General features: G+C 53.9%; 1 protein-coding gene across 10 annotated transcripts in view; it reads right to left on the bottom strand.

Moving 5' to 3' along the window:
• The window catches only part of NUMA1 (nuclear mitotic apparatus protein 1), a 68,447-nt gene that overhangs the window by 1,566 nt on the left and 42,947 nt on the right, over positions 1-23,934 (bottom strand). For 9 of the 10 annotated variants that reach the window (XM_019744301.3, XM_019744307.3, XM_019744302.3 and 6 more), the window contains 20 exons: positions 19,460-19,539; positions 18,054-18,136; positions 17,450-17,530; positions 15,896-15,983; positions 14,129-14,249; positions 13,469-13,626; positions 13,119-13,236; positions 12,912-13,029; positions 12,414-12,554; positions 11,352-11,471; positions 7,801-11,199; positions 7,288-7,329; positions 5,809-5,877; positions 4,362-4,472; positions 4,068-4,286; positions 3,822-3,979; positions 2,448-2,694; positions 1,393-1,621; positions 629-765; positions 129-302 (listed from right to left, as the gene is read on the bottom strand). In XM_019744301.3, the coding sequence (XP_019599860.3) occupies positions 129-302; positions 629-765; positions 1,393-1,621; positions 2,448-2,694; positions 3,822-3,979; positions 4,068-4,286; positions 4,362-4,472; positions 5,809-5,877; positions 7,288-7,329; positions 7,801-11,199; positions 11,352-11,471; positions 12,414-12,554; positions 12,912-13,029; positions 13,119-13,236; positions 13,469-13,626; positions 14,129-14,249; positions 15,896-15,983; positions 17,450-17,530; positions 18,054-18,136; positions 19,460-19,539 (5,893 nt within the window). The remainder of the gene's footprint in view (positions 1-128; positions 303-628; positions 766-1,392; positions 1,622-2,447; positions 2,695-3,821; positions 3,980-4,067; positions 4,287-4,361; positions 4,473-5,808; positions 5,878-7,287; positions 7,330-7,800; positions 11,200-11,351; positions 11,472-12,413; positions 12,555-12,911; positions 13,030-13,118; positions 13,237-13,468; positions 13,627-14,128; positions 14,250-15,895; positions 15,984-17,449; positions 17,531-18,053; positions 18,137-19,459; positions 19,540-23,934) is intronic. The other variant, XM_019744309.3, reaches the window with a different exon arrangement.

The raw sequence follows: 23,934 nt of genomic DNA, 5'->3' as shown, positions 1-23,934 counted from the left end.
CCACCCCCAACCCCTCCAGAGCCAGTCGCCTCCCCTTTAATCCACTCTTCAAACTTGAAACTTGGGTGAGCTGGGCCTGACGTGGGCAGTCCGCTAGACAGAACAAAACAGGAGCCAGTGTCACCCACCTCAGGGGTGCCAGGGCCCTGGTGGGGCTCTAAGGAGACACGTTTGCGCTGCCGGGTGGTGATGCCAGCACCCTCAGCTATCTGGGTTGGCTGCATGCTGGCTCTGCGCAGGGTCTCTTTGGGGTCACCAGTTTTCATCTCCTCATCTGTGATGGTAGCCAGGCTCAAGGAAGGCTGCGTGGGTAGAAGAAGTGGTCAGTGGACCCAAGCTGTTTGGAGATGGAGCAGGACTGCCACAGGCTCGAGCCCTCCTGTCACAGGCCTCCCCCGCTCCCTGCACCTGCAAGACGGCCACAGAAGAGCAGGCCCAAGCAGATGTCTCCGAGCTCCTGTCCACCCAGTGACTTCGCCCCTGCTCTCCCTCCCTGCCAACTGTTCCACTGGAAGCAGAGACCCAGGGCACCAGTACTTGGGCTGGGTCAGCAGGTGGCACTGGGATGGAATGCCAAGGGAAGAACAGGTGAGCCACTGTGGGCAGGTCCTATAACCCCAGAGCTCACCCTGGACTCCAGGGGATAGCAGGTCTTCAGGTGCGGGGGGCAGACTCGATTCCGCTGCTGCAACTCTGCAATGCGGTTCCAGTCGTCCAGTTGCTCAGGCTCATCCTGGCAAGTGCCCATGTAGAAGCTGTTCCTTCCTGGGGGAGAGACGGGGACAGGAGTTGGATCAAGTGGGGCTGAACAGAAGGAATGGGGGGAGGCTGCAGGTCGCCCACTGGCCCTGCCATCTCGCCAGCTGTTGCTGCCACCACTCCTGTTCACCTACCCCACGGGCTCCAAGCCTAGTAGCCCGGGGTCCTGCTCTGCTCAGAGCTGCAGAAACAGGAGGGGCTCACAGACCATTTCTACCATGGCAGCTGGCTCACTGCACTCTCCCTGGGGAGGCCAAGAGGTCACAGGCAGTGGCTGTGACACCAAGGGGCCAGGAACTGGTAGCCAGGACCCTGAGAGCAAGAGCCTCTAAGAATCAGGACAGAACACTGGCTGGCCTGGCCCTCTGGCAGCCCCTCACCCCCTGAGGAACACAGAGGACCCCCGCCAGCCTCTGAGTGTCACTGTCGTGCTGGATTCCCAGGCCCCTTGTGTGAGCATTTCCAGTTCACCCTGCGGAGACTAATAGCCTGACTGCCCGGCACAGCCCTTGCTGGACAGGCAAAGCTACCAGGAACTTGCTTGGGGTTTATAAAAGCTCGTCCTTTCCCTGCGCTGGGATCTGCTTCTAGTGTAACCTTTAGGTGGTGTTAGGGTTAGGACAGTCCCCTCACCTGCAGGGGCCCCGCTGGACACCCTGGCCTGGGAACGGCGAGCAGAGCTGCGAGTGGTGGGCCGGTAGCCAGGCAGGCTGAGCAGAGCTGAGTTGCCATCGTCGGGAGAGCCCAGGCGGGCGAGAGAGTGGGTCGAGGAGGTGGCTGTGGGGCCCGCCTGGGACGCGAGGGCAGACTGTGTGCTGTAGAAGGACGAGTTGGCGCTGTCTGGCTCCTCCACGTCTGGCTTCTGGAAAAGAGGAGGAATGTGCTGGGTGGAGCAGCCACCATTCCCCTTCCTGAAACCCGCAGATCCCAGGGCATGGCTACACGTGTTCCGGCTGCTTTGTAGGGCCCCTAGCTGGACATCGGCAAGAAATGGACCTTGTTGCCAGAATCCCACACAAGGTGCTGAGCTTATGTTACCAAGACGTTACCCATTTTCCCACTGAGTCTGTTGACAATGATTTGAGGGAGGGGAGGCAGTGTTATCAACCATTCTAGAAGTGAGGTGCAAAGAAAGGAAGTGACCAAAGGGTCCAAAGGTCACACAACTAGGAAGTGGGAGAGCTGGGGCTGAACCCATGTCTCTTGAGCTTGTCTGGCTCATCCTACAGCCCCATGTCCCTCAGCCCACACTTGCCAGGGCCCTGATCATCTTAGAACTTCCCCGAGCTTGGTAGCAGAGGGCACCCCGCACAGAGGTACCCCCGCTGCACCAAAGGCACCTCTCCCCTCCCTAACCTTGGTGATGGGAAAGAGGGCCAGAGCTGGCAGGCAGCCCCCTGGGTGGCCACGGTGCCTCTCAGCTTCCCGGGGAGTGTGCTGGGAAACAGACTGGGCCGCACAGGGTCAGTGCTACACACGGAGAGGACGCCAGCTTACAGTCAGTGCACGGGCATCCAATGCCAGCCCTGCCCCTTTCTACAAAAGGCCTAAGATCCTTCTCAGAACCTCAGCCTTCTCATCTGTGAGATACGGACCGGCCAGCCCTGCCTGCTCCTGGAGGCTGTTTCGAGGCCCCAGTGGAAGGACGGCCCTGAGAGGACGTGAGCGTTACGGGCCTGCAGCCTGACCTTGGTCATGGTGATGTTGATGATTTGCGTAGTACGCCGATGTGCAGAACGGGTCTTCCGGCCTGAGTCCAGGAAGACGTCCCCCAGGGAGTCCAGGCTGCTCTCCAGGGGGGCCTGCCCCCGAGCTGGGATGGGGGTGAAGTAGAGACTCTCCAGGGATTCTACCTTGGGGGGCAGGCGCTGGGAGATGGGCGAGGCTGGCTCTCCAGGAATGCTGGTGCCATCGGGCTGGGTACAAGGCAGCTTACTATAGAAAAGAAACCTGCTGAGGTACCATTCTTAGGGCTAGAAGGTACTTTGTCCCTTTGCTCCAGTGACCAATTCCTACATTTACTACACATAGACCAGGTCGAACACTCCATTCTCTGCCTTTTCAGAGGTGCCAAGGAGAGCCCTTGACCTGGGCCCTGCCTCCAGTCCTCTCCGTCCCTGGTGAGCCCATCTGCTCCCTCTGAACTCCAATACTGGCAACTCCCAGACCTCTCTGTGCCTAGCCCAGACCCATGTATCCACTGCCACAGACATCGCCCTGCACACTTGCAGCTACTCCACCATGAACATGTCCCAAATTAAGCGGAGCTGGCTGTTCCGCCTCCTGCAGCTCCTATCTGAGCCAATGGAGCACCTTCCCTCTCCTGCCAAACCCACTCGGCAAGTCTCCTAACCACACCCCACTCCACTCGTCCTTCCTGGTTTGTCTGCCTCATGTCCTCTCACCTAGACGGACAATGGCATCAGGGGCACCAGAGCAGTGACAAGCAAGGACCCAAGCTCTGCCATTGTGGGACCCTGGGCAAGTGACCCGCTAAGCCCGTTTCATCTGTTAATTCATTTAATATTTTTCAAGTGTTTATAACTGTCTGGCACAGTTTGTTTAGTAAATGTTTCCAGTCTCAGCTTCTACACTGGATATGAGGATAAGCTTTCTAAGATGCATTAAATCTGATCGTGGACTCCATTTCAAACCCTTCCCATGTCCTTAATGCCTTTAAGATCAAGGGGAAATGCCAGCCTTCTTCACCGGGGAATCCAGGCAGCCCTGCCAACCTCACTTTGCAGCCCAGCCAGGCTCTTTCCCGGCCTTTGCTCTGCTGTCCTCTGTCACTGGGCACACACACCTACGGCTTCTTCCAAGACTCAGAACAGAAGGGACGCCCCATGAAGCCTTTCCTGACCACTTGTTTCTTTTGACCCACGATACCCTATACAGACACATCTGGAGTAACACCTGGAATATTTTCTTTCCTCTGAGAATAAGCTTCCAGAGACAAAGGGGCCACATCTGATTTATCTCAACCCCAGTGCCCAGGACACAGCCTGAAAACCAGCAGGCTCTCAGTGGACACCAGGTCAGGAAGAAGGGTGCCTCCTGACCTGGTGACAGTGAGTGGGGTCCCCTCCTCACAGCTCAGATCCAGGCTGTCAATACTCAAGTCGAGCTGCGGCTTAGCCTGGGGCTCCCGACTCTTTAAGGCATCCGTCGCCACTTGGAACTTGCCCAGGTCTCGAAGCTGCTGGTCGGCGTGTGCAACCTGGGGAGCAGAGGGCCAGACAGTGAAGAGAAGCCAAGGGCAGGGTCCATCATGACGGGTGAGGGACTCTGTGCAGCCACAGACTCACCTGTGCCTCCAGGCTGCGCACCTGGGCAGTGAGGTGGCGGCAGGTGTGTTCCGTCTCCTTGGTCTTCAGCCCGGCCTGCTGCAGCTCGCGGCCCAGCCGCTCGGCCTCGGCCCTCAGCTCCCTGTTCTCCTTCTGCAGCTGCTCCAGGCCCCGCAGCTGCTCCTGCAGCTCCTGATTCTGCTGCTTCTTGGCATCGTAATGAGTCTTGGCTTTCTCCACCTGTGGGCAGACGGGTGGGTGGCAGTGGGCGAGGGCAAGGAGGAGGGCAGAGTGGGCCAGGGCTGGGCCCCTCACCTGCAGCTTATAGTGCTCAGCCGCCTGCTCCTTCTGGCGCAACTGGGCCTGCAGCTCATTCACCTGGGCCTGGAGGCGTTGGGCCTCTTGCTGGCTCTCACCTCCCTGTGCCTGGAAAGCATGAGGGAGGCTGAGGGGGCGGCTGGTCCGGCTGCCCCACCCAAATGCACTGGCTTGCCCTAGCTTCCTGGGCTTCATGGTGTTTTCCAAGTCCTGCATATTCTCTCAGGAAACAGGAAAATCATTTTACCTGCCCCCCCGACCCCCAACCACTCCAGCCTACTGAAATCCCTGCCAAGGCACCCCGTCTGCAGGCGCCTTCCCCGGCCAGCTCGTGCCATTTCTGGCAGAGTCCCAGCAGCCCTCGCTGGGCCTTCTTTGAGACCAGGCACAAACTGTCTCGTTCTCTTTCCGTGAGGACAGTCAGTCTCCCCAGGGAGGGAAGCAACGCCTGCTGCCGAGGATGGAGCTCTCAGGACATGTGAACTAATTTCTCCCAACAGCCACTCTGGGAAGTAACTATTTCCATTGCAGAGATGAAGAAATCGGGCTCAGAGAGTTCAGCAGATTGACCAGGGTCTTAAGTCAACAGTGGAAGATCTGAACCTTGGTCCACCTCAGCCCCAAAGCCCGTGTGGGTTCATGACGCCGACACTGCCTCTTCTCCAGACCCGGCACCTTGGGAACAGGGCCTGTGTCTGACTCAGTCCACTTGCAATGCCAGCAAGTGCTTAGTCTGTAGTAGATACTGGACAGGATCGTCTGGCTCCCCCTTTCCTACATCTCCCAGTGCCAGGAAGGCCCCCAAAAGGAGTTTAACAAGCATGTGCTTATCACATAATCACGAGTGACCCGGTCTGGAATGCATGGAAAGGAAAGGAGCTGGGGAAACGAGGCTCAGCTCCCAGCTCCTGTCACCCAACGGGGCTTTAGCAAGTCCTAGGGCCACTGCTGCCCAATTCCTTTGCCCCTGACTAAAACCTGGGAAGCCCAGACTGCAAAAAAGCAAGTATTAAACCAAAGGTGACACTGTTAAAAGCATTAAGAATATTAAGTTGCATTATAATATTGCATGTCATTGACACTCTCCTTAAGGCTAAACTGTCTAGACCAGCACCATCCAACAGAACTTTCTGCAGTGATGGCAAAATCCTGCATCTGCCTGTCCAATATGGGAGCTGCCAGCCTCACAGTTACTGGGCGGGGGCAGGTGGCGAGTGTGACTGAGGCACTGAATTCTGAAGTGCACTGTAATTTAGATTTCAATAACCACACATGGCTAGAAGCTACTATAATGGACAGCAAAGGTCTGAGGGATGGAAGCCACTCCAGTCTTCCCTTCAGAGCTCCCAGAGGCACGTGCACCGGGCTCCTGAGCCACAGGCCCCCAGGGTGCCCCTCCGCTCCCCACACCCACAGCAGCCCCTCCCCCATCGATCCATCCCACCTTCAGCTTCTGCTGCTGCACCTTGCTGGCTTGGTCATGGTCAGCTAGCTTCTTACTCAGTTCTTCTACCTGGGGGAGGGGACGGAAAAGAAGACATGACTCAGGAGACCTTCCCCTGGATGTCCAGGCAGATTAAGGGGTTTCCCCAGACCCGTCCCCAGTATTCCTAGAAAAAGAAATGGGTCCTTTCTCTGGCCTCCAATTAGGGAAATTTGCTTCCCAGTTTGGTTGGCAGTACCTGAGTGAGGCACCCAACACACCCATGCTCATCTCCACCCCAGTGACAGAGGCCTGCAGCTGCCACATTCGAGAACTGACTGGGGGGCTGCCACCACCCCATCACCTACTGCTGCCACCATTCCCCGCCCCAACCTCCCTGGGTTGGAGACGGGAGCAGGGGCCTCGCCTGGACTCGAGCAGACGTCCTCATTCAATCCCAATGCCTCCTCCTCCTCCCCTCCCAGAAACTCCCCAAGCAAAAGCCCACCGGTGATCAGACCTCGTCCCAGGACCCACAGACTGTTAGGGCTGGCGCTGGCAGTGTGGTTAGCACGGGGAGTCAGACTGCTGGGAGACAGAGCAGGGCAGGACACGTCCACATCCAGCCCCTTCCACAGAGGAAGGCGAGGGGAGTGGGGGGGGGGGGGCATCACAGCCACAAGCGTGCCTTGCTCCTCCAGGCATTCCAGGAGCTCAAGCATGTTCAGCAAAGGCGAGAGGCAAGGGCTCCATTGCTAACTGTTTGTATTCGTCTTGACAGTCCCCATCATTCTGGGCTCCTCAGAGAAGGTGATGGGAAAGGAAGGTGAGGTGACAGGTAAGGGCTGGCAGAGGAAGGGTGCTCTCGCTAAATCCCGGCCCGAGAGCCTTGTCGTCTAGGGCCGCACAGAGAGATGAGAGCGCGGCAGCAGCCCAAGCCGCTCCTGTCTGCAGGAGGCCCCCCTGTTCCTCTAGACCTGGGCCTCCTGCTCCCAGACGTCTGTGTTCCACACTCGGGGTGAAGGCCCAGCACCCCGAGCTCACAGCCCTCCCTGACCTGTGAGGACGGCTTTGCTTATCACTTTATGGCCTCTGCAGGAAAGAAGGGGCTGCGTAAAATACGGCCCATGTCATCCTGCTAGTGCTCTTTGCTGAGGACCCAAACTCGGAACAAGATGTGGAGGTCTGGAAACCCCAAGGACTGTGTCACTGGTTCAGCTAAGGGACAGATGAAGCCTGCCCCACCCTTGTCCCTGCCAGGCAGATGAGAGAAAGTGCAGAAGGGTGGAGAGGCCGACCTGGGACGTGTGGGATGAGGCCTGAGGGGGCCCAGCACACCGCACTCCGGGGCAGCCTGCGCCTGGGTTCCACCGCTTGACCCTGCCCCCTGCACAAACAGTTCACAACAGGAGCTGGCGGAGGCAAGCTGCAGCCGGGGTCATGCACCGAGACTGGTCACCGCTTAAGCAGCCAGCATTTAGCAAGGACCCCAGGCATTACCTGCTTAGTTTGCTCTCTCTGAAATACCTCTAGCTGTTCCACCTGTGCATAGGGGAGGAGCAATGGAGAGAGAATGAGATGGAGGCCGCACGGGCACAGGTTCTGCTGCCAGGCTGACCTCACTGAGCCTCTGATACTCCCGCCCCCCAAGGAACTAGACTTCTAGTAATTTTTAAAATGCCCATTGGGCTCATCCTAGGTCCCCATGCCTCTTGGGACGTCCACTGCAGGCGCATCTCACAATGTGCCTCCACAACGGGCTGACGGCCCTCATGGTTGGACTCTCCAGGAACGAAGCCTTCAGGGAAGGGGAGGCTACTGATATTTTCTTTAGGACAATAGGGGGCAACAAACTTGAATTCTACCAGCCACCTCTCTTCCTCTGCCACCCAGGGAGTGAGAGAGACAAGACACTGTCATAATGTGGGAGCCAGAGGCCCTGGAATACAAAGGGAACAGTCCCTTCTCTCTCGGGTCCAACCTTTGCAGGGATGGTTGAGCTGGGCACCCTACCTGGGCAGTGAGTTTCTGCCTCTCTTCCTGGAACCGCTGTCTCTCCTCTAGAACTTTCACCTTGGCACCCTCATACTTGGCAGTCATCACCTCCAGCTCCCGGGCAGTGCTCTGTGATTCCCGCCGCACCTCAGTCAGACGGGCCTCAGCGTCAGCACGCACAGTTGCCAGCTCCTGGTCATATTTCTCCCGGGCCTGGTCCAGCTCGACTTCCAGAAACTGCCGGCCGAGGTTGGCCCTCTCGCCCAGCCCCCGGTTCTCCTCTGCCAACAGGCCGTGAGCCTTCTTCAGCATGCTCAGCTGCTCTGCGTAGCTGGCCTTCTCTGCCCGCAGCTGCTGGGCTGCTCGCTCTAGCTCTGCCACCTTCTGCCGTAGGGGCATAAGCTCCCCAAGCTCCCTCTGGGCCCGCATCAGCTCTGCCCGCAGCCCACCCGCTGCCTGCTTGCTTTGCTCCAGTTCCTCACGATGGTGCTTCTCAGCAGCCGCCTGCTCGGCCTGCAGCTGCTGGCACAGGTGTTTAGCGGGCAGCAGCTCACTCACCAGGGCTTGGGTGCTGGTGTGTTCGAGCTGCAGGGCAGAGAGGGCTTGCTCCTTCTGGAAGAACTTCTCCTGCCATGCCTTTAATTCTTGGCCCAGCTCCTCCGCTCGCTCTGCCTGCGAGGCCAGCTCCTGCCGCAGGCTCTCTGAAGCTACCCGCTGCTTTTCCGCCTCCTCCCGGAGAGTCTGGACCTCCTGCCGCAGAGCAGAGCTTCGTTCGGCAGCTCTGGCGCTGTTGTTGGCTGTCTCTGCCTGGAGCAGGCGCAGCCTCTCCTCCAGTTTTTGGCTCTTCTCCGACTCAGCTATAACCAGCCGCTTCAACTCCTTGCTCTCACCCTCCTTCTCCAGGACCTGGCGGTTCAGGATGGACACTTCTTCCTCCAAGCTGCTGATGAGACTGTTTTTTCTCTCAGCCTCCTGCTGGCCCCGGGCCACCTGGGCCTTCCACTCATCCTCAGCCTTGCTATGGTCTTGGGCCTTGGCATGGAGGGTGGCCAGCTCCCTTTGCACTGAGGCTAAGGTGTCCTGACTGCGCCCCAGCTCCTGGGTCTTCTCCTCTAACTGGCCCCGCAAAGTCTCCAGAGCAGCGGCCCGCTCCGTCTGGGAGGCGCGCTCAGCTTCCCGGCTGCGCTCCAGGCTGGAGGCCTTCTCCTGATGCTCACGGCACTGCTGCTCCAGCTCGCTCACCTGTGCCCGCAGAGCCTCCAGCTCAGAGCCTCTCCGCTCAGTCTTTCCAGTGGACTCAGATGGAGCTCCTGACCCGGAAGCATCCTCTCCACTGGCCGTCCCTAGGGACTTCTGGCGTTCCTCCTCTTTCTTGGCCAGCTGTTTCTTCAGTTGTTCCACGGTTTGCTGAAGCTCCCCCAGCTCTGTTTTCTGGGCTGCCTCCTGCTCACGAAGCTTGGCCAGCTCCTGGTCCTTCCCTTCCTTTTCCATCAGGGCATGGGCCAGTGCCTCTTGCACGGCAGCAAACTCCACACGCTGCTCATTGAGGGCATTCTGCAGCCGCATCTCAAGCTCTGCCTTGGAGGCCTTCTCCAGCGCAAGGTCGGCTTGGGCTCGGCCCCGCTCCTGGGTCAGCCGTGCCACCTCCCGCTCCTGCTGCCCACGCTCCTCCTGCTGCTGTCCCTGGCTCTCCATCAGCGCGGCCCGCAGCCGCTCCAGCTCACTGCCCATTTGCTCTGCCTCACGCTCCATGGCCTGCAGTGCAGCCTGCGTGCTGCAGAACTGACGTCCCTGCTGCTCTTCCAGCCACTCGGACTCTCTGTCTCCTGCCCTCGGGGGCTCCTTGAGTAGCTCCCGGGAGGTGGTTTCCTGCTGCTCACCTGCCTTGCGCACCAAGGCCTCCAGGCGGGCCACCTCCTTGCTGGTGGCAGCCATCTTCTCCTGCAGAGTGGAGAGGTCATCTGCAAGCTTCTGGGCCCTGACCTCCTTCTCCTGGACCTGCTGGTGGGCTCTGGCCAGGCTGGCATGGAGCTGGGCCAGCTCACTCTGCTGCCGGCCTATCTGGAGCTCACTGTGGGCCTCTATCCCTGCCACTTTCTCCTTTGCCTCCTGCAGCTCCTGACGGGCCTTCTCACATTCCTCCTTCAGGGTCATCAGCTGTTCCTGGAACATGGCACCATATTGGGCCTCTTCTTGCTGGCTATCTTCGTATCGCTCACGCCAGGTGGCCACCTCCTTGGCAAGCTGCCCACACTCACTCTCAGCCTCACGCCGGGAGGCGATGGCCTCTGCCAGCTCCCGCCGCAGGGCTTCCATCTCAGCCTGATGGGCCTCCCCGAGCTGCTGGACTCGGGCCTCCAGCCCCTTGCGCCCAGCCTTCTCTTCCTCCAGCTCCTTCCGATCCTGCTTATGCTGCTCCATCAGGCTCCGGGTCTCTGCCTCGAGCTTGGAGATACAACATTGCTGCTCTTCCAGCGCGCCGGCAGCCCTGCGCTTCTCCTCCTCGACGCTGCCCTTGGTCACCTTCAAGGATTCTTCCAGGGCCCGGACCTGCTCCTGGAGCTGGCCCTTTTCCTGGGCCACCCTTTCTCTCTCGGTTGCTTTTTGCTGCTCAGACCTCAGCTGAGTCTTTAGCTCTGCCACCTGCGCCTGGCTCTCACACTGCTCCCGGCGGGCTGCCTCAACGCAGGCATGGAGTTCCTCCACCTTTTGGCTCAGCTCTGCCTTCTCCCGCTGGGCCTGTGTCACTGAGGCCTGGGCACTATCTCGGGCTTCATTAGCAGCCTGAAGCTGCTGCTGCAGGACCTCTAGCTTGGTAGCCTTCTCTTTCTCCAATGCCTCCAGCTGCTGGAGGACCGAATCTCTCTCCTTTAAGGAGGCCTCCCGCTCCTCAGAAGCAGTGGCCAGTTGCTGGGCGTGGTCTCGCCTAGTAGCTTCCTGCTCCTTGATGGCCTCTTCCAACTGCTGCTCCTTCTGCTTCAGGCTGCTGCTCAGCTGCTCCACCTGGTGGCGGAGGTCCTGAGACGCCTGTTCCTGCTGCTGGAGGAGCTGTGCTAGCTGGGCCTGCTCCGTTTTGGCCTGCTGCTTCAGGCCATCCAGTTCTTGATCCTGCTGCTGGAGAGTGGCATTGAGGGTGGTGACTTCAGAGGTCAGCGTGGCCACCTGGGCAGACAACTGGGCCGCTTGCTCCTGGGAAGCCTGCTCCAGCTCTTCCTTGGCCTGGCTAACGTTGGACAGCGAGCTCTGCAACTTGGCAATCAGGTCAGCCAGCTGCTGCTTTTCTTCTTCAAAGTGGCCTCGCTCAGCAAGCAGCTTGGCTTCCCGCTGGTTCCGCTCAGCCTCCAACGCCTCCATCCTGGCTTGGAGCTGGGTGTTGTCTGCAGCAAGAGTGGCTGCCTCTTGCTTCAGGGTTTCCAGCTGGTGAGATAAAGAAACAAATGGGATCAGCATGACTCTTCAGTCACTACGGCCCCTCTGGGAACTGAGGATTGCCAGGAACCTGAACGTGCTGCACGTGGGCCCACACCAGCCCCTGCACGCAGGTCCCTCGGCTGCTCCTGGCTTCCTACCTGCAGGACGTCACCCAGCACCTCGCCCTTCTGGGGTGGGCTCTCCCGCAGCCGGGCCAAATGCTCTTCCAGCTGTGAAAGTTTTCCCTGCAGGATTTCATTCTTCTCTTCAAGGCATTTCTGGGAGTAAACAAGAGCCCCATGTGAACAGAGCTGGAACAGGCATCAGATGACCCCACAAGCACTTGTGAACACCAGCAAATCATGGGACCCTATCACCTTGTTACCAAGATCTCCTTTTGCCCTGACCCAGAAACAAGTCTCAGAAACCATGGACCCGGGACCATGAGGGACCTGACTTTCTAGCCCTAGTCCAGGGTTGAATTCAGTCTTGTGACCTGCTAATTTCTTCTCCAAGGCTGAGGAGTTTACTTCAAATTTCCTTACTGTATATACCCTTTCCCAGAAAAGTCCTGGCTTCCAGATTATCCAAACACCCACCCAGCTTAAAACCAGCCCCTGCCTCTCTGGGCAGCAGGAGCAGCAGACACAGCACTGCCCTTCCCCCACATTGTTCACTGAACACCTACAATGGGGCAGGCACTGAATTTCTCATTTCTAATCCATGTAACAGATTGGTGAGGTTGCTATTGCTATCCCCCTCGTACAGTGCAAGAAGCCGAAGGTCAGGTGTTAAGTTCCTTGCCCCACGGCTTCAAAGTTAGTAAGTGGCAGAACTGAGTTCCTAATAACAGCATCGATAATAATAGCACCTAATTCACTGAGCGCTTACTTTGCACCCCATAATGTGTTAAGTGCTTTCTACATATTATCATCTTACAATGGCTGATGAGGCAGCTACTCATTCTTTTTCCCGTTTTCAGGAAAGCATGCTTAGAGAGAAACAGATCAAGTAACTTGTCCAAGATCCACACCTTGTAAATAGTAAACAGGCTTCAAAGGTGTGCTGGACTTAAGCCCACAATCTTTCCATGACAGCACACTATTAAACCCTGAAGAGAAGTCAAACGACTTCCCAAAGGCCCCAAAGAAGAGTGGCAAACAGAAGTCAGCTTTGAACACGTCAAGATGGTGGCCTGGACTCCCCAAGCAGAGGGTTACCTTGTCCTGCAGGGCTGTGCTGAGCTCCTTCTCCAGGTGGGCCTGCTTCTCCACCCACTCCCGAGTGGACTTGCTGTGCTCCTCTGTCAGCTCGTTCAGGGCGCCCTGGAGCTGCTGCAGGTGACTAGCAAACTCGCGCAGCTGAGACAGATGAACGGAAATCCCCATCAGCCAGGGTCAAAGCTGGCACCAGCACTGCTGTTTGTTCCCTGAACTCCAGGAGCTAGATGCGTCTGATGAGCCTTCCCACTCTCCAACCAATCACTCTGAATCACATCCCTAACTCAGGACTACAAATCAAAATTTATGGCCACAACTCAGTCCCTGGCAGCGGCCAATTATGGGACAAGGAATGAGGCAAAGTATGCAGGTCCCGGGAGAGACGGAAGCACAGGACAGGGGCCAGGACATGCTTCTCAACCCTCTCTTGGGGAATCGTCCAGACAAATTCAACCCTAAGGGGCCCCCAAGTGGGGGCAAGACCCCCTTAACACTCACCTTAAAGGAAAGGTCCCCATTCTCCTCAGAAAGCTGGTTAATTTTGCGATCCATCTGGCTCTTCTCTGTCTTCAGGTCCTGGCACTGCTTCAGAGTTTCATGGAGCCGCACGGTGAGGCTGAGAGGGCGGGAGCAGTGAGAAAAGAGTGTACCCACCAAGGGTGTGGAGTGGGCAGGGAGCCGGGAGGCAGGCAGGGAGAACGCTACCTCTCGTTCTTGTCGCGGAGCTCCTCCAGCTCCCTGGGCTCCAGCGGACTGGCGGCCTGCTTCTCGTTGAGCAGAGCCAGGCGGTCAATGCGCTGCTGCATCACGGCGATCTGTGCGTCTGGCCGGGGGAGGGGAGAGGAGGGTCAGCACAAAACGAAGGGGAGGAGGGAGAGCTCGGAGGACGCATCCAGTCTAAAGGAAAGGGAGGATGGAGGCAAGGACAGAACCCCTCCCGGGTCAGCTGGGCAGGCCCAGGGCAGAGGGGCCACATGGGAGACAGAGGCGCCATTCCTCAGAAAAACCCCCGATGCCGCCCACGCACACACAGCTGCCCTGTGCCAGGCACCTACCCCGCTCGGTGAGCAGCTTGCGGTTCTCAGCCAGCTCCAGCTCTAACTCATCTCTATTATTTCTCTCGTCTGCAAGCTGCTTCTTCAGCCGTCTCATCTGGAATTGTGGGGTCTGGAGGATGTCACCCATGGGGGAGGCTGGAGAACCTGAGAGGAAGCTGAGGAAAGAGATGGCCCAGATGCCATCGTCAGAGTACGAGACGTGAGTCCTGAACAGGCAGGGATGGGCAGGGCTCTCTGGATGGGAGCGCTGGCTGGGAGGCCCGAACAAGGCTTCTGTCTGTAGTGCTATCTCAGGCCTTGTGACATGACCTGGAGAAAACCTTTCTCCTTTCCCCGAGCCAAAAAAAAGGTGGGGTTTTAGGGATGGCTGCATTCTCCTGGCCTCTACAGAGATGCACTAAGAGAAGGGACTTCAGTGTAGTCTCCAAGGAAAAAAGGAATTCCAAAGACAAGGAACAGCCTTTGTGAGAGGCCTTCTGCCCGAGACAGACCCTCACCAATTCCCCCACTTCGTCCTGGGGCAGCTGAGGACAGATCTGAAGGACCCTGCAAACACTGTCTATGATGTCAGGCTGCTCAGCAGCTTCACCTCTAGGAGGGAAGGATGTGAGGATGGGGTGTGGAGGCCCCATCCCAGCAAAGACGCTTAGCACATACTTGTTCCCACTGGAAGACGCAACCTTCTGTAGCTCTAGAAAGCGAACCTCCCTCCTGGTCTGGTGGCTGGGTGGGGAGAGCTCTTCAGAGATGGTGCTGGAACAGGCAGAAGGGACAGGAGCTGGTGGGGAAGGAGCAGACAAACCAACCACAGAGAGGTTAGTAAGAGAGTGAACAGATCTGCACCTTTATGCAATTTGAGAACTTGCCTTAGTGGGAGTGAAGCCACAGACACATGTAAGCTACAGACGGAGACCACTGGGCAGAACCTGAAACCTAGTGACCAGAGGTCAGTGTTCCTAAGCCACATCAAGCAAGGGGCTTCCACTTCCACAGACGGTCCGAGCTCAAGGAGGGCACAGTGGAGTGAGCAACCTGAGAGTCCTCCATGCTTGGAGACTGGATAAGTGCTCATGCTTTTCCCTCAAGCCCACACTGAGGCAGCTTGGAACCCTGCGCAGGACCTCCTCACAGCCCCAGCGACCTCTCAGGTCAGGGCAACTGGCCTCCTTTCTGAACTCTCCGTTCTGAAGGCTTGCACTGCCAAATCCACACCTTTCTCAAAACCTCTCTTCCCTTAGTTTCCATGACCATTTTTACATGGTTCTCTTACCTGTAAGCACCCACTCTTATTAGTCTCCCTCATCGCCTCTACCCTCCCCACCCCTGCCCTAAGCCCCCCGAGTTCGGATGGGGCCTCCTTGCTCTGCCCACAGTGCCCACAGCTTCCATGGCCAGTCATACACTGACCTGCAAACCCATAACCTGGCCCAGAGCCTCTTCCACAATCTAGACTCACATTTGCAACATCTCCACCTGAAGTGTTCATGAGGAACCTGAATATAAGGAACATCAAATTCAGCAGCTGGAAGAGAACTTGCCTGGACCCATGTCTTATATCCTATCATTACTAGATGGCCACTTCATCAAAAGACAGGCAGAGCTATCAATCTTTCTATTGTATTAGTTTGGTGCAAAAGTAACTGCGGTTTAAAAGATTAAAAATTGCAAAAATCTGTGGCGGCCAGATGGCTCAGTTGGTTAGAGCGCGAGCTCTCAACAACAAGGTTGCTGGTTCAATTCCCACATGGGATGGTGGGCTGCACCCCCTGCAACTAAAGATTAAAAACGGCGACTGGACTTGGAGCTGAGCTGCACCCTCCACAACTAGATTGAAGGACAACGACTTGGAGCTGAGGGGCCCTGGAGAAACACACTGTTCCCCAATATTCCCCAATTTTAAAAAATTAAAAAAAAAATTTTTTTTGCAAAAACCGCAATTACTTTTGCACTAACCTAATACTTCTAGAGTAACATTTGGTAGATTTGGTACCTCTCTGCTTTGGCATTTATTCCTTATCATACTTACTGGTTTATGTATCTTCTTTCCCACCTAGAACATAAGCTTCATGTGGGTAAAAACCATTTTTTAAGACTGCACTCCAAGCTTCTAAACCTAGACTAATGATTGTTTAAGAAATAAGAAAGGAAAGAGGTGTGCATGGGGTGCTCAAGGAGAACCTAAAAGCAGGCACGGTCACTTACAAGTGCCCTGCTTGGCTGATGCCCGGCAGCCAAGAGGAACGGGGATGACGGCCACAGGACCCAGAAATCAACCTCCTCCGTCACACACACTTTTCTTGAGCACCAACTCTGTGTCTTGTTTAGGGACCAGAAACAACACCCCACTGCACTTAACAACTCAGGATCCTAGCAGTCCCCAGCTCAGAGAGGAGGAGGGGATCCTCAGGCGAGGGCCCCACTTACCTTTCTGCAAGAACTTCTCTAGGTCCTCATTCAGGTTTAGCCCATCTTCATGGTCCAGCACGAATTTGAGAAAGACAGCTAACTCAGCCTGGGCCACAGAGAGAGAGAAAGAGCATCATTTAGTTGTTAGGGAGGCCTGGAGGCAAGGAGGGCACCATACTGGCAGTGCCAGCCCAGGAGCCTGCTGGAGCCCCTTCTTCCTCTTAGAGCTGGAAGCCCCATGGTCCAGACGAGAACATTCCTTTAGAGACATGTTCACCCCACTTGCTCCCGCCCCCTTTCCTCCCTAATGATGCAGCCGGGATCAGACAGAGTTCCTAACTGACTTCACTCCTGACCACGAGAAGAGAACAGGCAAGGAAAGTAGTGCAGTCAGAAAACATAACTGTCGGCCTCCTCCAGCTGACCCTCACTGTTGTTCTTTCTGAGTGAGAACACCGCTGGGGCTCAGCCAAAGCTCATCCATCAGCTCAGCTGTAAAATCTTCCCTTCTTTGTCTGAATTTCAAAGCTGCAGGGTTGATCTAATTTTCCTGGCCAACTCTGCTGTAATTCCTTATTCCTCTAGAATTTCTGTTTCTGCCAGGTCTGTGATCAGCTTGGAGCAGAGAAAAGGTTGACGGGAGGAAGGAGCGACCCATCCCTCCACTACACAAACCAACCCCGAGATGAGCCACGAGCTCAGTATGAAATGGGATGATTTAACATTTCTACCCTAAGTGAAAGGCTACAGTTGTCTGGACACTGTCCCTCCAGTCACCTACATGACCCACTCTGGCATCCCAGCTGCTTCTGCTCTGCGCGGTAAAGGACGGCAGGTCATGCAGGAAGCAAGGCCAACATCAGGACCTATTTGGAAGGTAGTTCCTGGAAACCAGGTCAATTCCCTCTATAAGGAAGCGGATGCACAACCTCGCCATGTAGAGGAAGGGAGAGGCAACGGCTCTGAGCTGGGCTGTCATGATGGACAAAGACATTCTGTCACTAATCCTTTCTACTAGAGGAGAGGAGGAATAAATGGAGTGACAGTTTGTGTAAAAAACGCAAGCGTGCACACATGCACATACACACACACACACGAACACATATACGAAAAGAATAAATTCTATGTATCTGCTGTGAGTGGCCGACCAGTGACCGACAGCCTTGGGGGGTGGGGGGGAGCACAAGGCTCATAACACCAGCAGGGGCCAGGGAGCTGTGTCCTCCACAACTAGACTGAGAAACAACGGCTGGAACTGGAGTGCAGGGGGAGCCGGAAGAAGGGGGAAAATAAAATTTCTATGTGTCATCCAAACACAGTAGTTTCAGGTGCAGTTAAGTATGGAAAAGGATTTGGAAGAATATCCTTTAAAAGTTAGCAGTTATCTCTGAGAATGAGATTGTTGGCACATTATTTCCTTTTTTGAGCTTTTGAATACTTTCCAGGCTTTCTATAACAAATAGCTATAACTACTATAAACATAATTTTTTAAAGAACAATGCTACTGCATTCCATATTGTTCTTCAGGTGAGAAGCGCAGACTAGGCCTGCTGGGTAGAGTAGAGGGCTTACCTGAATCTTATATTCAAACTGCTCCCAGGCCCTGGGACTTCTGGAGCTCATGGTGGAGTGGTATAAGAGCAGCATGGTTATCTAGAAGCCAAACAGGAGGCAGTCACTGAGTGGGGCCGGCCATCTCTCTTCTCGGTGCCCCCACCCCGGGTTGTTCTAGGGACTCTGAGCAGCTATTCTGGAGACATTTCCAAAATTCCTAAAATTACTCAGCAGCCCCAGGCACCCTTAACTGCACTAAGAAACACTTGAGGACTCAGTGTCTATGTGTAAAAAGCCAGGTGCCGGGATTTCTGCACAGCTAAATACCTGGACCCATGGAACACTAGTTATGAGGTTTAAGGCACCCTTTTAGGCCAGCACCCGGAAATGGAAGAGAGAATGAAAAGAAAAATGTGCCAACAGCTAGGTGAGGCCTGATTCCTGCCAGTCTCCGAGCCCCACAGTAATGGTCTAGTAAACCTCTCTGTTGTATAGCACGGGCTCCTAGAATCCTTGGGTTCAAATTAGCCTCTGCCCCAGCCAGGTGGCTGCCCACACTTACCTCAAACCCCAGAAATAAAGCCCCCACCGTGTTAAGAGAAGGCTCTGCCAGGCTGCTTACCTTGGCCAGCTCCAGCTCTGACCCCTCCATCACCTTCTGCACCGACACCAGGCATTCTGGAGAAGAGGGATGTTTTCGGTTTTCTGTAATGAAACAATGTAGATAACGGGGTGAACTTCCTGGGGCCATCTCTGAGATCATCAGAACACCTGAGTGAGAGCAGAATCGTGGTCTCTGGTGGCGCGAGGAGACAAAGGGCTCCTGACTCCTATGTCCTCTCTCCCCAACATACACTGTCCCATCTGAAGTGAGTTCTGTCCTGGGTCAGCTCAGAGACTACAGGGATAGTTCACGCAGAAAGCTGGCTGGGGAGCAGCTGGATGGCTCACTTGGTTAGAGCGTGAGCTCTCAACAACAAGGTTGCCGATTCAATTTCCACATGGGATGGTGGGCTGTGCCCCCTGCAACTAGACTGAAAACGGTGACTGGCCTTGGAGCTGAGCTGCGCCCTCCACAACTAGACTGGAGGACGACGACTTGACTTGGAGCAGATGGGCCCTGGAGAAACACTACTACCCAATAAAAATTTTTAAAAAGAAAGCAAACAGCCTGGATTCACAGCAGCTCTGGGGTGACACTGCACTCACCCACCCACACACCAGCTCCTGCTCGGCACCACAGAGGAGCCCAGTTCCAGGTCACTCTAGAGTCTCGTTCCAAATGAGGTCGCAGAGGAAGCCTGCAGCTGAGTCAGATGAGGAAGACGGGGGATATGTGGATCTTTGCTGTTGGAGGGCCTGGGCTCAATTACTAACACTTTGCTTTATCTAAATCTATTATCGCCTTTCCTTTCATTCTCTGGAGGTGGAGATGGTAGATAGCTCCCATGTCAAAGATGAAGACTCTGGGTCCACGGCTATACAAGGCAGGGGAACTGACCAGCACTGTGCCAGACGCTTTGCATGCGTTAATCTACCCATCAAGCTAGAGCGATCGTTATTATCTCCATTTTGTAGACTGGGAACCTATGTCCAGAAAGGTCACACAAGCAATGAGTAGAAGGGCCAAGATCTCAACCTAACTGTGCATCTGTCCCTGTGCCTATCACCTTCAATTAATTCCAAGTTATCTGGGGGAAATATTTTTCTTGCAAGGGCAAGAGGGTAACATGGATGCCTCCCTCTCCCCCATCTCCTCACAGGGAGGGGGAACGGGAGCCCAAGGTGATGTCTGGCTCTACATGGATCTTGGAGATGGGCCCCTCGACTGAAGGGACACTCTTCTTTCCCTGTGGTGAGCATCCCCCGACCCAGGGAAGCTGACCCGGATGTATTCATCTCTGTGGTACAGTGGGCAGGCGCTGAGCCTTTGCTCCTCCAGACACCTAGGAACTGGGTCCTCTGGACTCCCAAATCCCACGAGCTGAGGAAGCAGCTCCTTCCCAGCTAGGTAAGAAAAGTGCTTACTCCACAGGAAACTGCACACAAAGTCCAGTCTCTCGGGCACCGGCTTCTGCAGGATTTGCTGCCCTTCTTCAGTGCCGTGGCTAGAAAAAGAGCAAGTATTAGGACCAGAGCACGTAGCAATCCTTCCCTCTTTGCTACTGCATTACATACTACCTCCCCATTTCTTTAGGCTTGGTATGCAGTGGATCTGGGAGAGAACCAGACCAGATGCTGGAGGCAGGGGAGAAGACACCGAGACACCATTTAATCAGAAGAAAGTGTGTGGGGGGTGAGAAGTGGGGACTTGAGGCACGAGGTCCTTCTGGGAAAGACAGCACTCTGCCATGCCATTTGTGAGTACAGTCATGCACCGCTTAATAATGGGGATACGTCATTGTGCGGACCTCACCGAGTATACGTGCACAAAGCTTGATGGCATAGCGACTGCACACCTACGCTACATAGTACAGCCTGTTGTTGCTCCTAGGCTCCAAGCCTTACAGCACGTTACCACACAGGACAACATGAGATTAAATCAAGCACAAGAGGAAATGATACAGTCAAAGAGATACAGTGAACACGAGATGTATGAGGCTGCTGTGCGTAACACAGAATAGTGTTTTACGGCAAACTTTTTTATAGTAGAAAGTACACTCTAAAATAACGATAAAAGTATGGTAAATACATAAACCAGTCACATGGTTGTTACCAAGTATTATGTACTGTGCATAACAGTGTGTGCTATACTTTATACGTCTGGCAGTGCAGTAATTTACACCAGCATCACCACACACACACAAGTAACGTGCTGAGCTATGACACTACAACGTCACTGGCTGACAGGAATTCCTCAGCCCCATTTTAATCTTACGGAACCACCATTGCAGAGGCAGTCCATCTTTGACTGAAACATCGTTACGCAGTGCATGACTATAAAGAAGGCTGTGTGGGAAGGAGGCGGAGGCAGCACAGATAAATGGGAAGTAGGTTCAGTAATCTGAACGGCTCAGGTATGAAAGGTCAGGATACCTGGAAAACATGGCTAGAGTAAGAGTCACAGCACGATGAAAAGGAAAAAACAGGTACAAGAACCAAAAGAACAGGAGGAAACAAGGCTCTAAAGCGACAGCAAAGTTCAGCACACTCTACGCTGAAGGCTGAGGTGGCTAAAGCCTCCCTGAGGCCAGGTCAAGGGACAATCACTTTTGATCTGTGGCTGTCACAGTGCCTGTTGAACTGGAGGGGAAAGCAAAGTGTGGAGAGCAATGAGGGCAAGGAGACAGCAGGGGGAGCTCTCACACAGTCCAGGCCCCTGGCGGGGGTGGGGGGGGTGGGGGGGCAGTGCTTCCGCTAAGTTTCATTTTCAGAGGTATCTTCACTTTAATTTAGAAAACTGGCTTCTCTATCTAGGCTACGGCTGGAAATATTGATTAAAGGGCCTTCCTGTTCCTCAGAACCTGAATCTCCAGGTATCAACCAGCTTTCTGGAGGGCAGGGTTGGCCCTAGAACCTTCCATTGCCAGACATCCTCCAAAGCACAAGCCAAGACCATGAGTAGCTCCCTCCGTCTCCCAGTCTCCCACTAGACTGCAGAGAATTCTTCCGAGTGAACCCCCGCCACAAGAAGCATCCTGGGGAGCTGGCTTGTGACGAGAGACTCCTACAAAGTCTCCGGGAGCTGCACACCTCCTCACAGACTCCTGAAAGAGCTCTGTGCCCACAATCTGGAATGCTGTGACTTCTTGCCTCAGTGTAGAGCAGTAATTTACCTAAGCATATTCCATTAGCTAAAAATAAAGAGGGTTCATGGGTTAAATGTTTGAGAAATACTAGGTTAAAGCAAACTGAACATTTTCTAAAGAAGAGAATATGCATTATTTCCTAAATGTATTTAATCACAAAAACCTTCCTCCCGCCCCCCCTCCCACCCCCGAGCCCCTGGGATAAGTAAAGTTGCGTGGAACATGCTTTGGAAAATGCCTGTCCTGGAGAAATCCAGCCCATCCTTTAAGACTACGTTTAAGTCTCATCTGTGGCAGGAAGCCATCCAGAACCACTGCTAGTCACACCTCCATCCTCCTCAGGAATTCCTACAGCACTCATGGATACAACTGCATCATTTATAACTGACCCCTCCAACTGTGCAAGCTGAAAGCTAGGAATATAGCAGATGTCAGTACACGTGGTCTAGATACAGAGGAGGGATGCTTTTTCCTGGGAAGCGTAGAAGTCAATGTCAGTAAGACAAATGTCAGGAATTTAGGTTTTCTGGCAAAATGCCTCCAGTAAACTCTGCTATTCAAGCCTCATGATATTGAAGAGATGGGACAGCCTTTTTGCTTCAGGCTATTCACACATAGAACAGAAAGAGAAACTTGTCATTGAGGTTGACACCAATGAATTTTCCCAGAGAGAAGGCCAGGTGGCCAAGGAGCAAGCCCTGTTCAATTCCCACAGCTCCTATCTGCTCCAACCTGCCATCCTCCGCTTCCTTCCCCCAAGGACTAGGTATCTGATTTAGGTTAGCAACAGTAGCAGCACCAGAAATGCAACAGCCAGAACACATTAACCAAGAATGTCTGTTTTCCCAAAGGAAGTTGGTCTGCATTGTCCTGGACCTGAGATGGAGATTAGGGTTAACCTGGGATTTCAATAGCCCCTCCATCTAAAACCCCCCACTCTCCCAGCCTAAGGCTCAGGTAACACCTTACAAGACAACCTGGACGGTGGGCATCTTGAATTTTTAACCTCCCTGTGAAAACGTCCCACCACCTTATAAACCTCAAGAAAGGCACACATCCTTACCCCTGGACACATCTACTGCTCTTGTCATCAGGCCAAGAAAATTTATCTTCTCAAAAACAAAAGCTCCTTGGATCTATTCTTAAGTCAAAAAAAAAAAAAAAGCACGCTGTGCCCTGTTATGTGTTACAACATGAGGCATATCATATCCAGCTGCCTCTCTTTTAGTGAAGTTGAAATGAAACAGTGGGTTAGGTATTGCCAGCTGAATGGTTTCCCAACCATTGATGTTGGTTGCCTAGATCGATCATTTAATTAGGGTTTGCAAAATAATTATTTTCATTAAGAATTGCAACAAAATGCTGATTTATAGGTGGTGCACAACTCCACCTATGTAGCCTTGCAACACACACACACACACACACACACACACACACACACACTTAAGCTAATCAAACTTAGATCTAATTACCAGTTTACAGGCAACAAGGGGAAGAGAACACGTAAAGCAGTATCATGATGCAATTAACAAAATCCAGAATTTTGGAAACTCTACAGGATCAAAAAAGAAAAGAAAAGGAAAAGAAAGAAAAAAGGTTGGGGTATGGAGTAGGAAATAAGACTGGTGGGAGGAGATGGGCCTCTGATGAAAGTTCTTGAATACCAAGTCTGAAGATTTTAGAATTCCACCTCCTGGCAAGGACCAGTCGCGGAGGCTCATCAGCTGTGGAGCCTCACAATGAGAGCAGAACTGGAGGAAGGTTCCTGAGGTCACATGTATAGGAATTCCCTGGAATAAGGGCGGATTAGAGAAGAAAGAAGTCACGAGGGCCTGGTACCAGAATGAAACAAGAGGAAGGGATGTGAGAAGTCTTCTAAAGGACAGACTGAGAGGATGGTGCTTGATCAGAAATCAGTGCCAACGAAAGGGAGGAATTCAAGATGATGTTGAAAGGTCCTGCCTGGGTAAGAGTGGGAGAGAAAATGGTAGTGTCTGTACCAAAATAATAGTGATTTCTTTCAGAGGCACTAAGGCAGGTGTTAGAGCCAGAGACTTTTAAGAAATCCTAAGACATCCCTCTACCAATACACATTTCAAAAGATACATTCAAAAGGTAAAAAAAAAAAAAAAAAAAAAAAACTATAGCAAACCCATCAAACCCATCTGTCCTGGGTTACTCAGCCCCATTAGGCTTTGCTGGTGGAGAATATTAACTACATTTTTGTTCCCTTATTACCCAACAAACATTAATTAAAATCAATGTACTGTCCTAACTAGGTGCAAAGGAACCGAGATGAATCAGATACAGTCCCTGCCTTTCACAAGCTCATTTCTACCTTCTTTCCCTGTCAATGAGCAGTTGTCTATGAAAGGGCCAAACCGCTTCACACAGTTGCTGAATCCCTGACCTCAGTTCCTACCTGCCACACAAATACCCTCTATACTTCAGTCTATCCTTGGTCTGGGGGCTCAGAGTCTACTGCGCTTTCCTCTCCATCACTATATCCCCAAGTCCTTATATTATGGCTGGCCTCTACTTTTGCTCACAGCACTGAGAGATCAGTTTTGTCCTCCGTAATTCTTGGATGTTAATGATACAGGAAAAGGGATAAACTATGTGAGCTTAATAATTGTAGGTTATAGCCTGACCCATCTTTGCTTCGTTCCAAACAGGTAAGATATCAGGAGAAGGCCCCATTCCATTGATTTCCCAGATAACTGTGATGTTAAAAGGAAACATGTGCTAAAGACA

Source organism: Rhinolophus sinicus, chromosome 14 (assembly GCF_057876585.1).
Source record: "Rhinolophus sinicus isolate RSI-liver-muscle chromosome 14, RSI-T2T, whole genome shotgun sequence".
Classification (NCBI taxonomy): domain Eukaryota; kingdom Metazoa; phylum Chordata; class Mammalia; order Chiroptera; family Rhinolophidae; genus Rhinolophus; species Rhinolophus sinicus.
The sequence above is the reverse complement of the archived record's forward strand: the minus strand, read 5'-3'. Positions and strand labels throughout refer to the sequence as shown.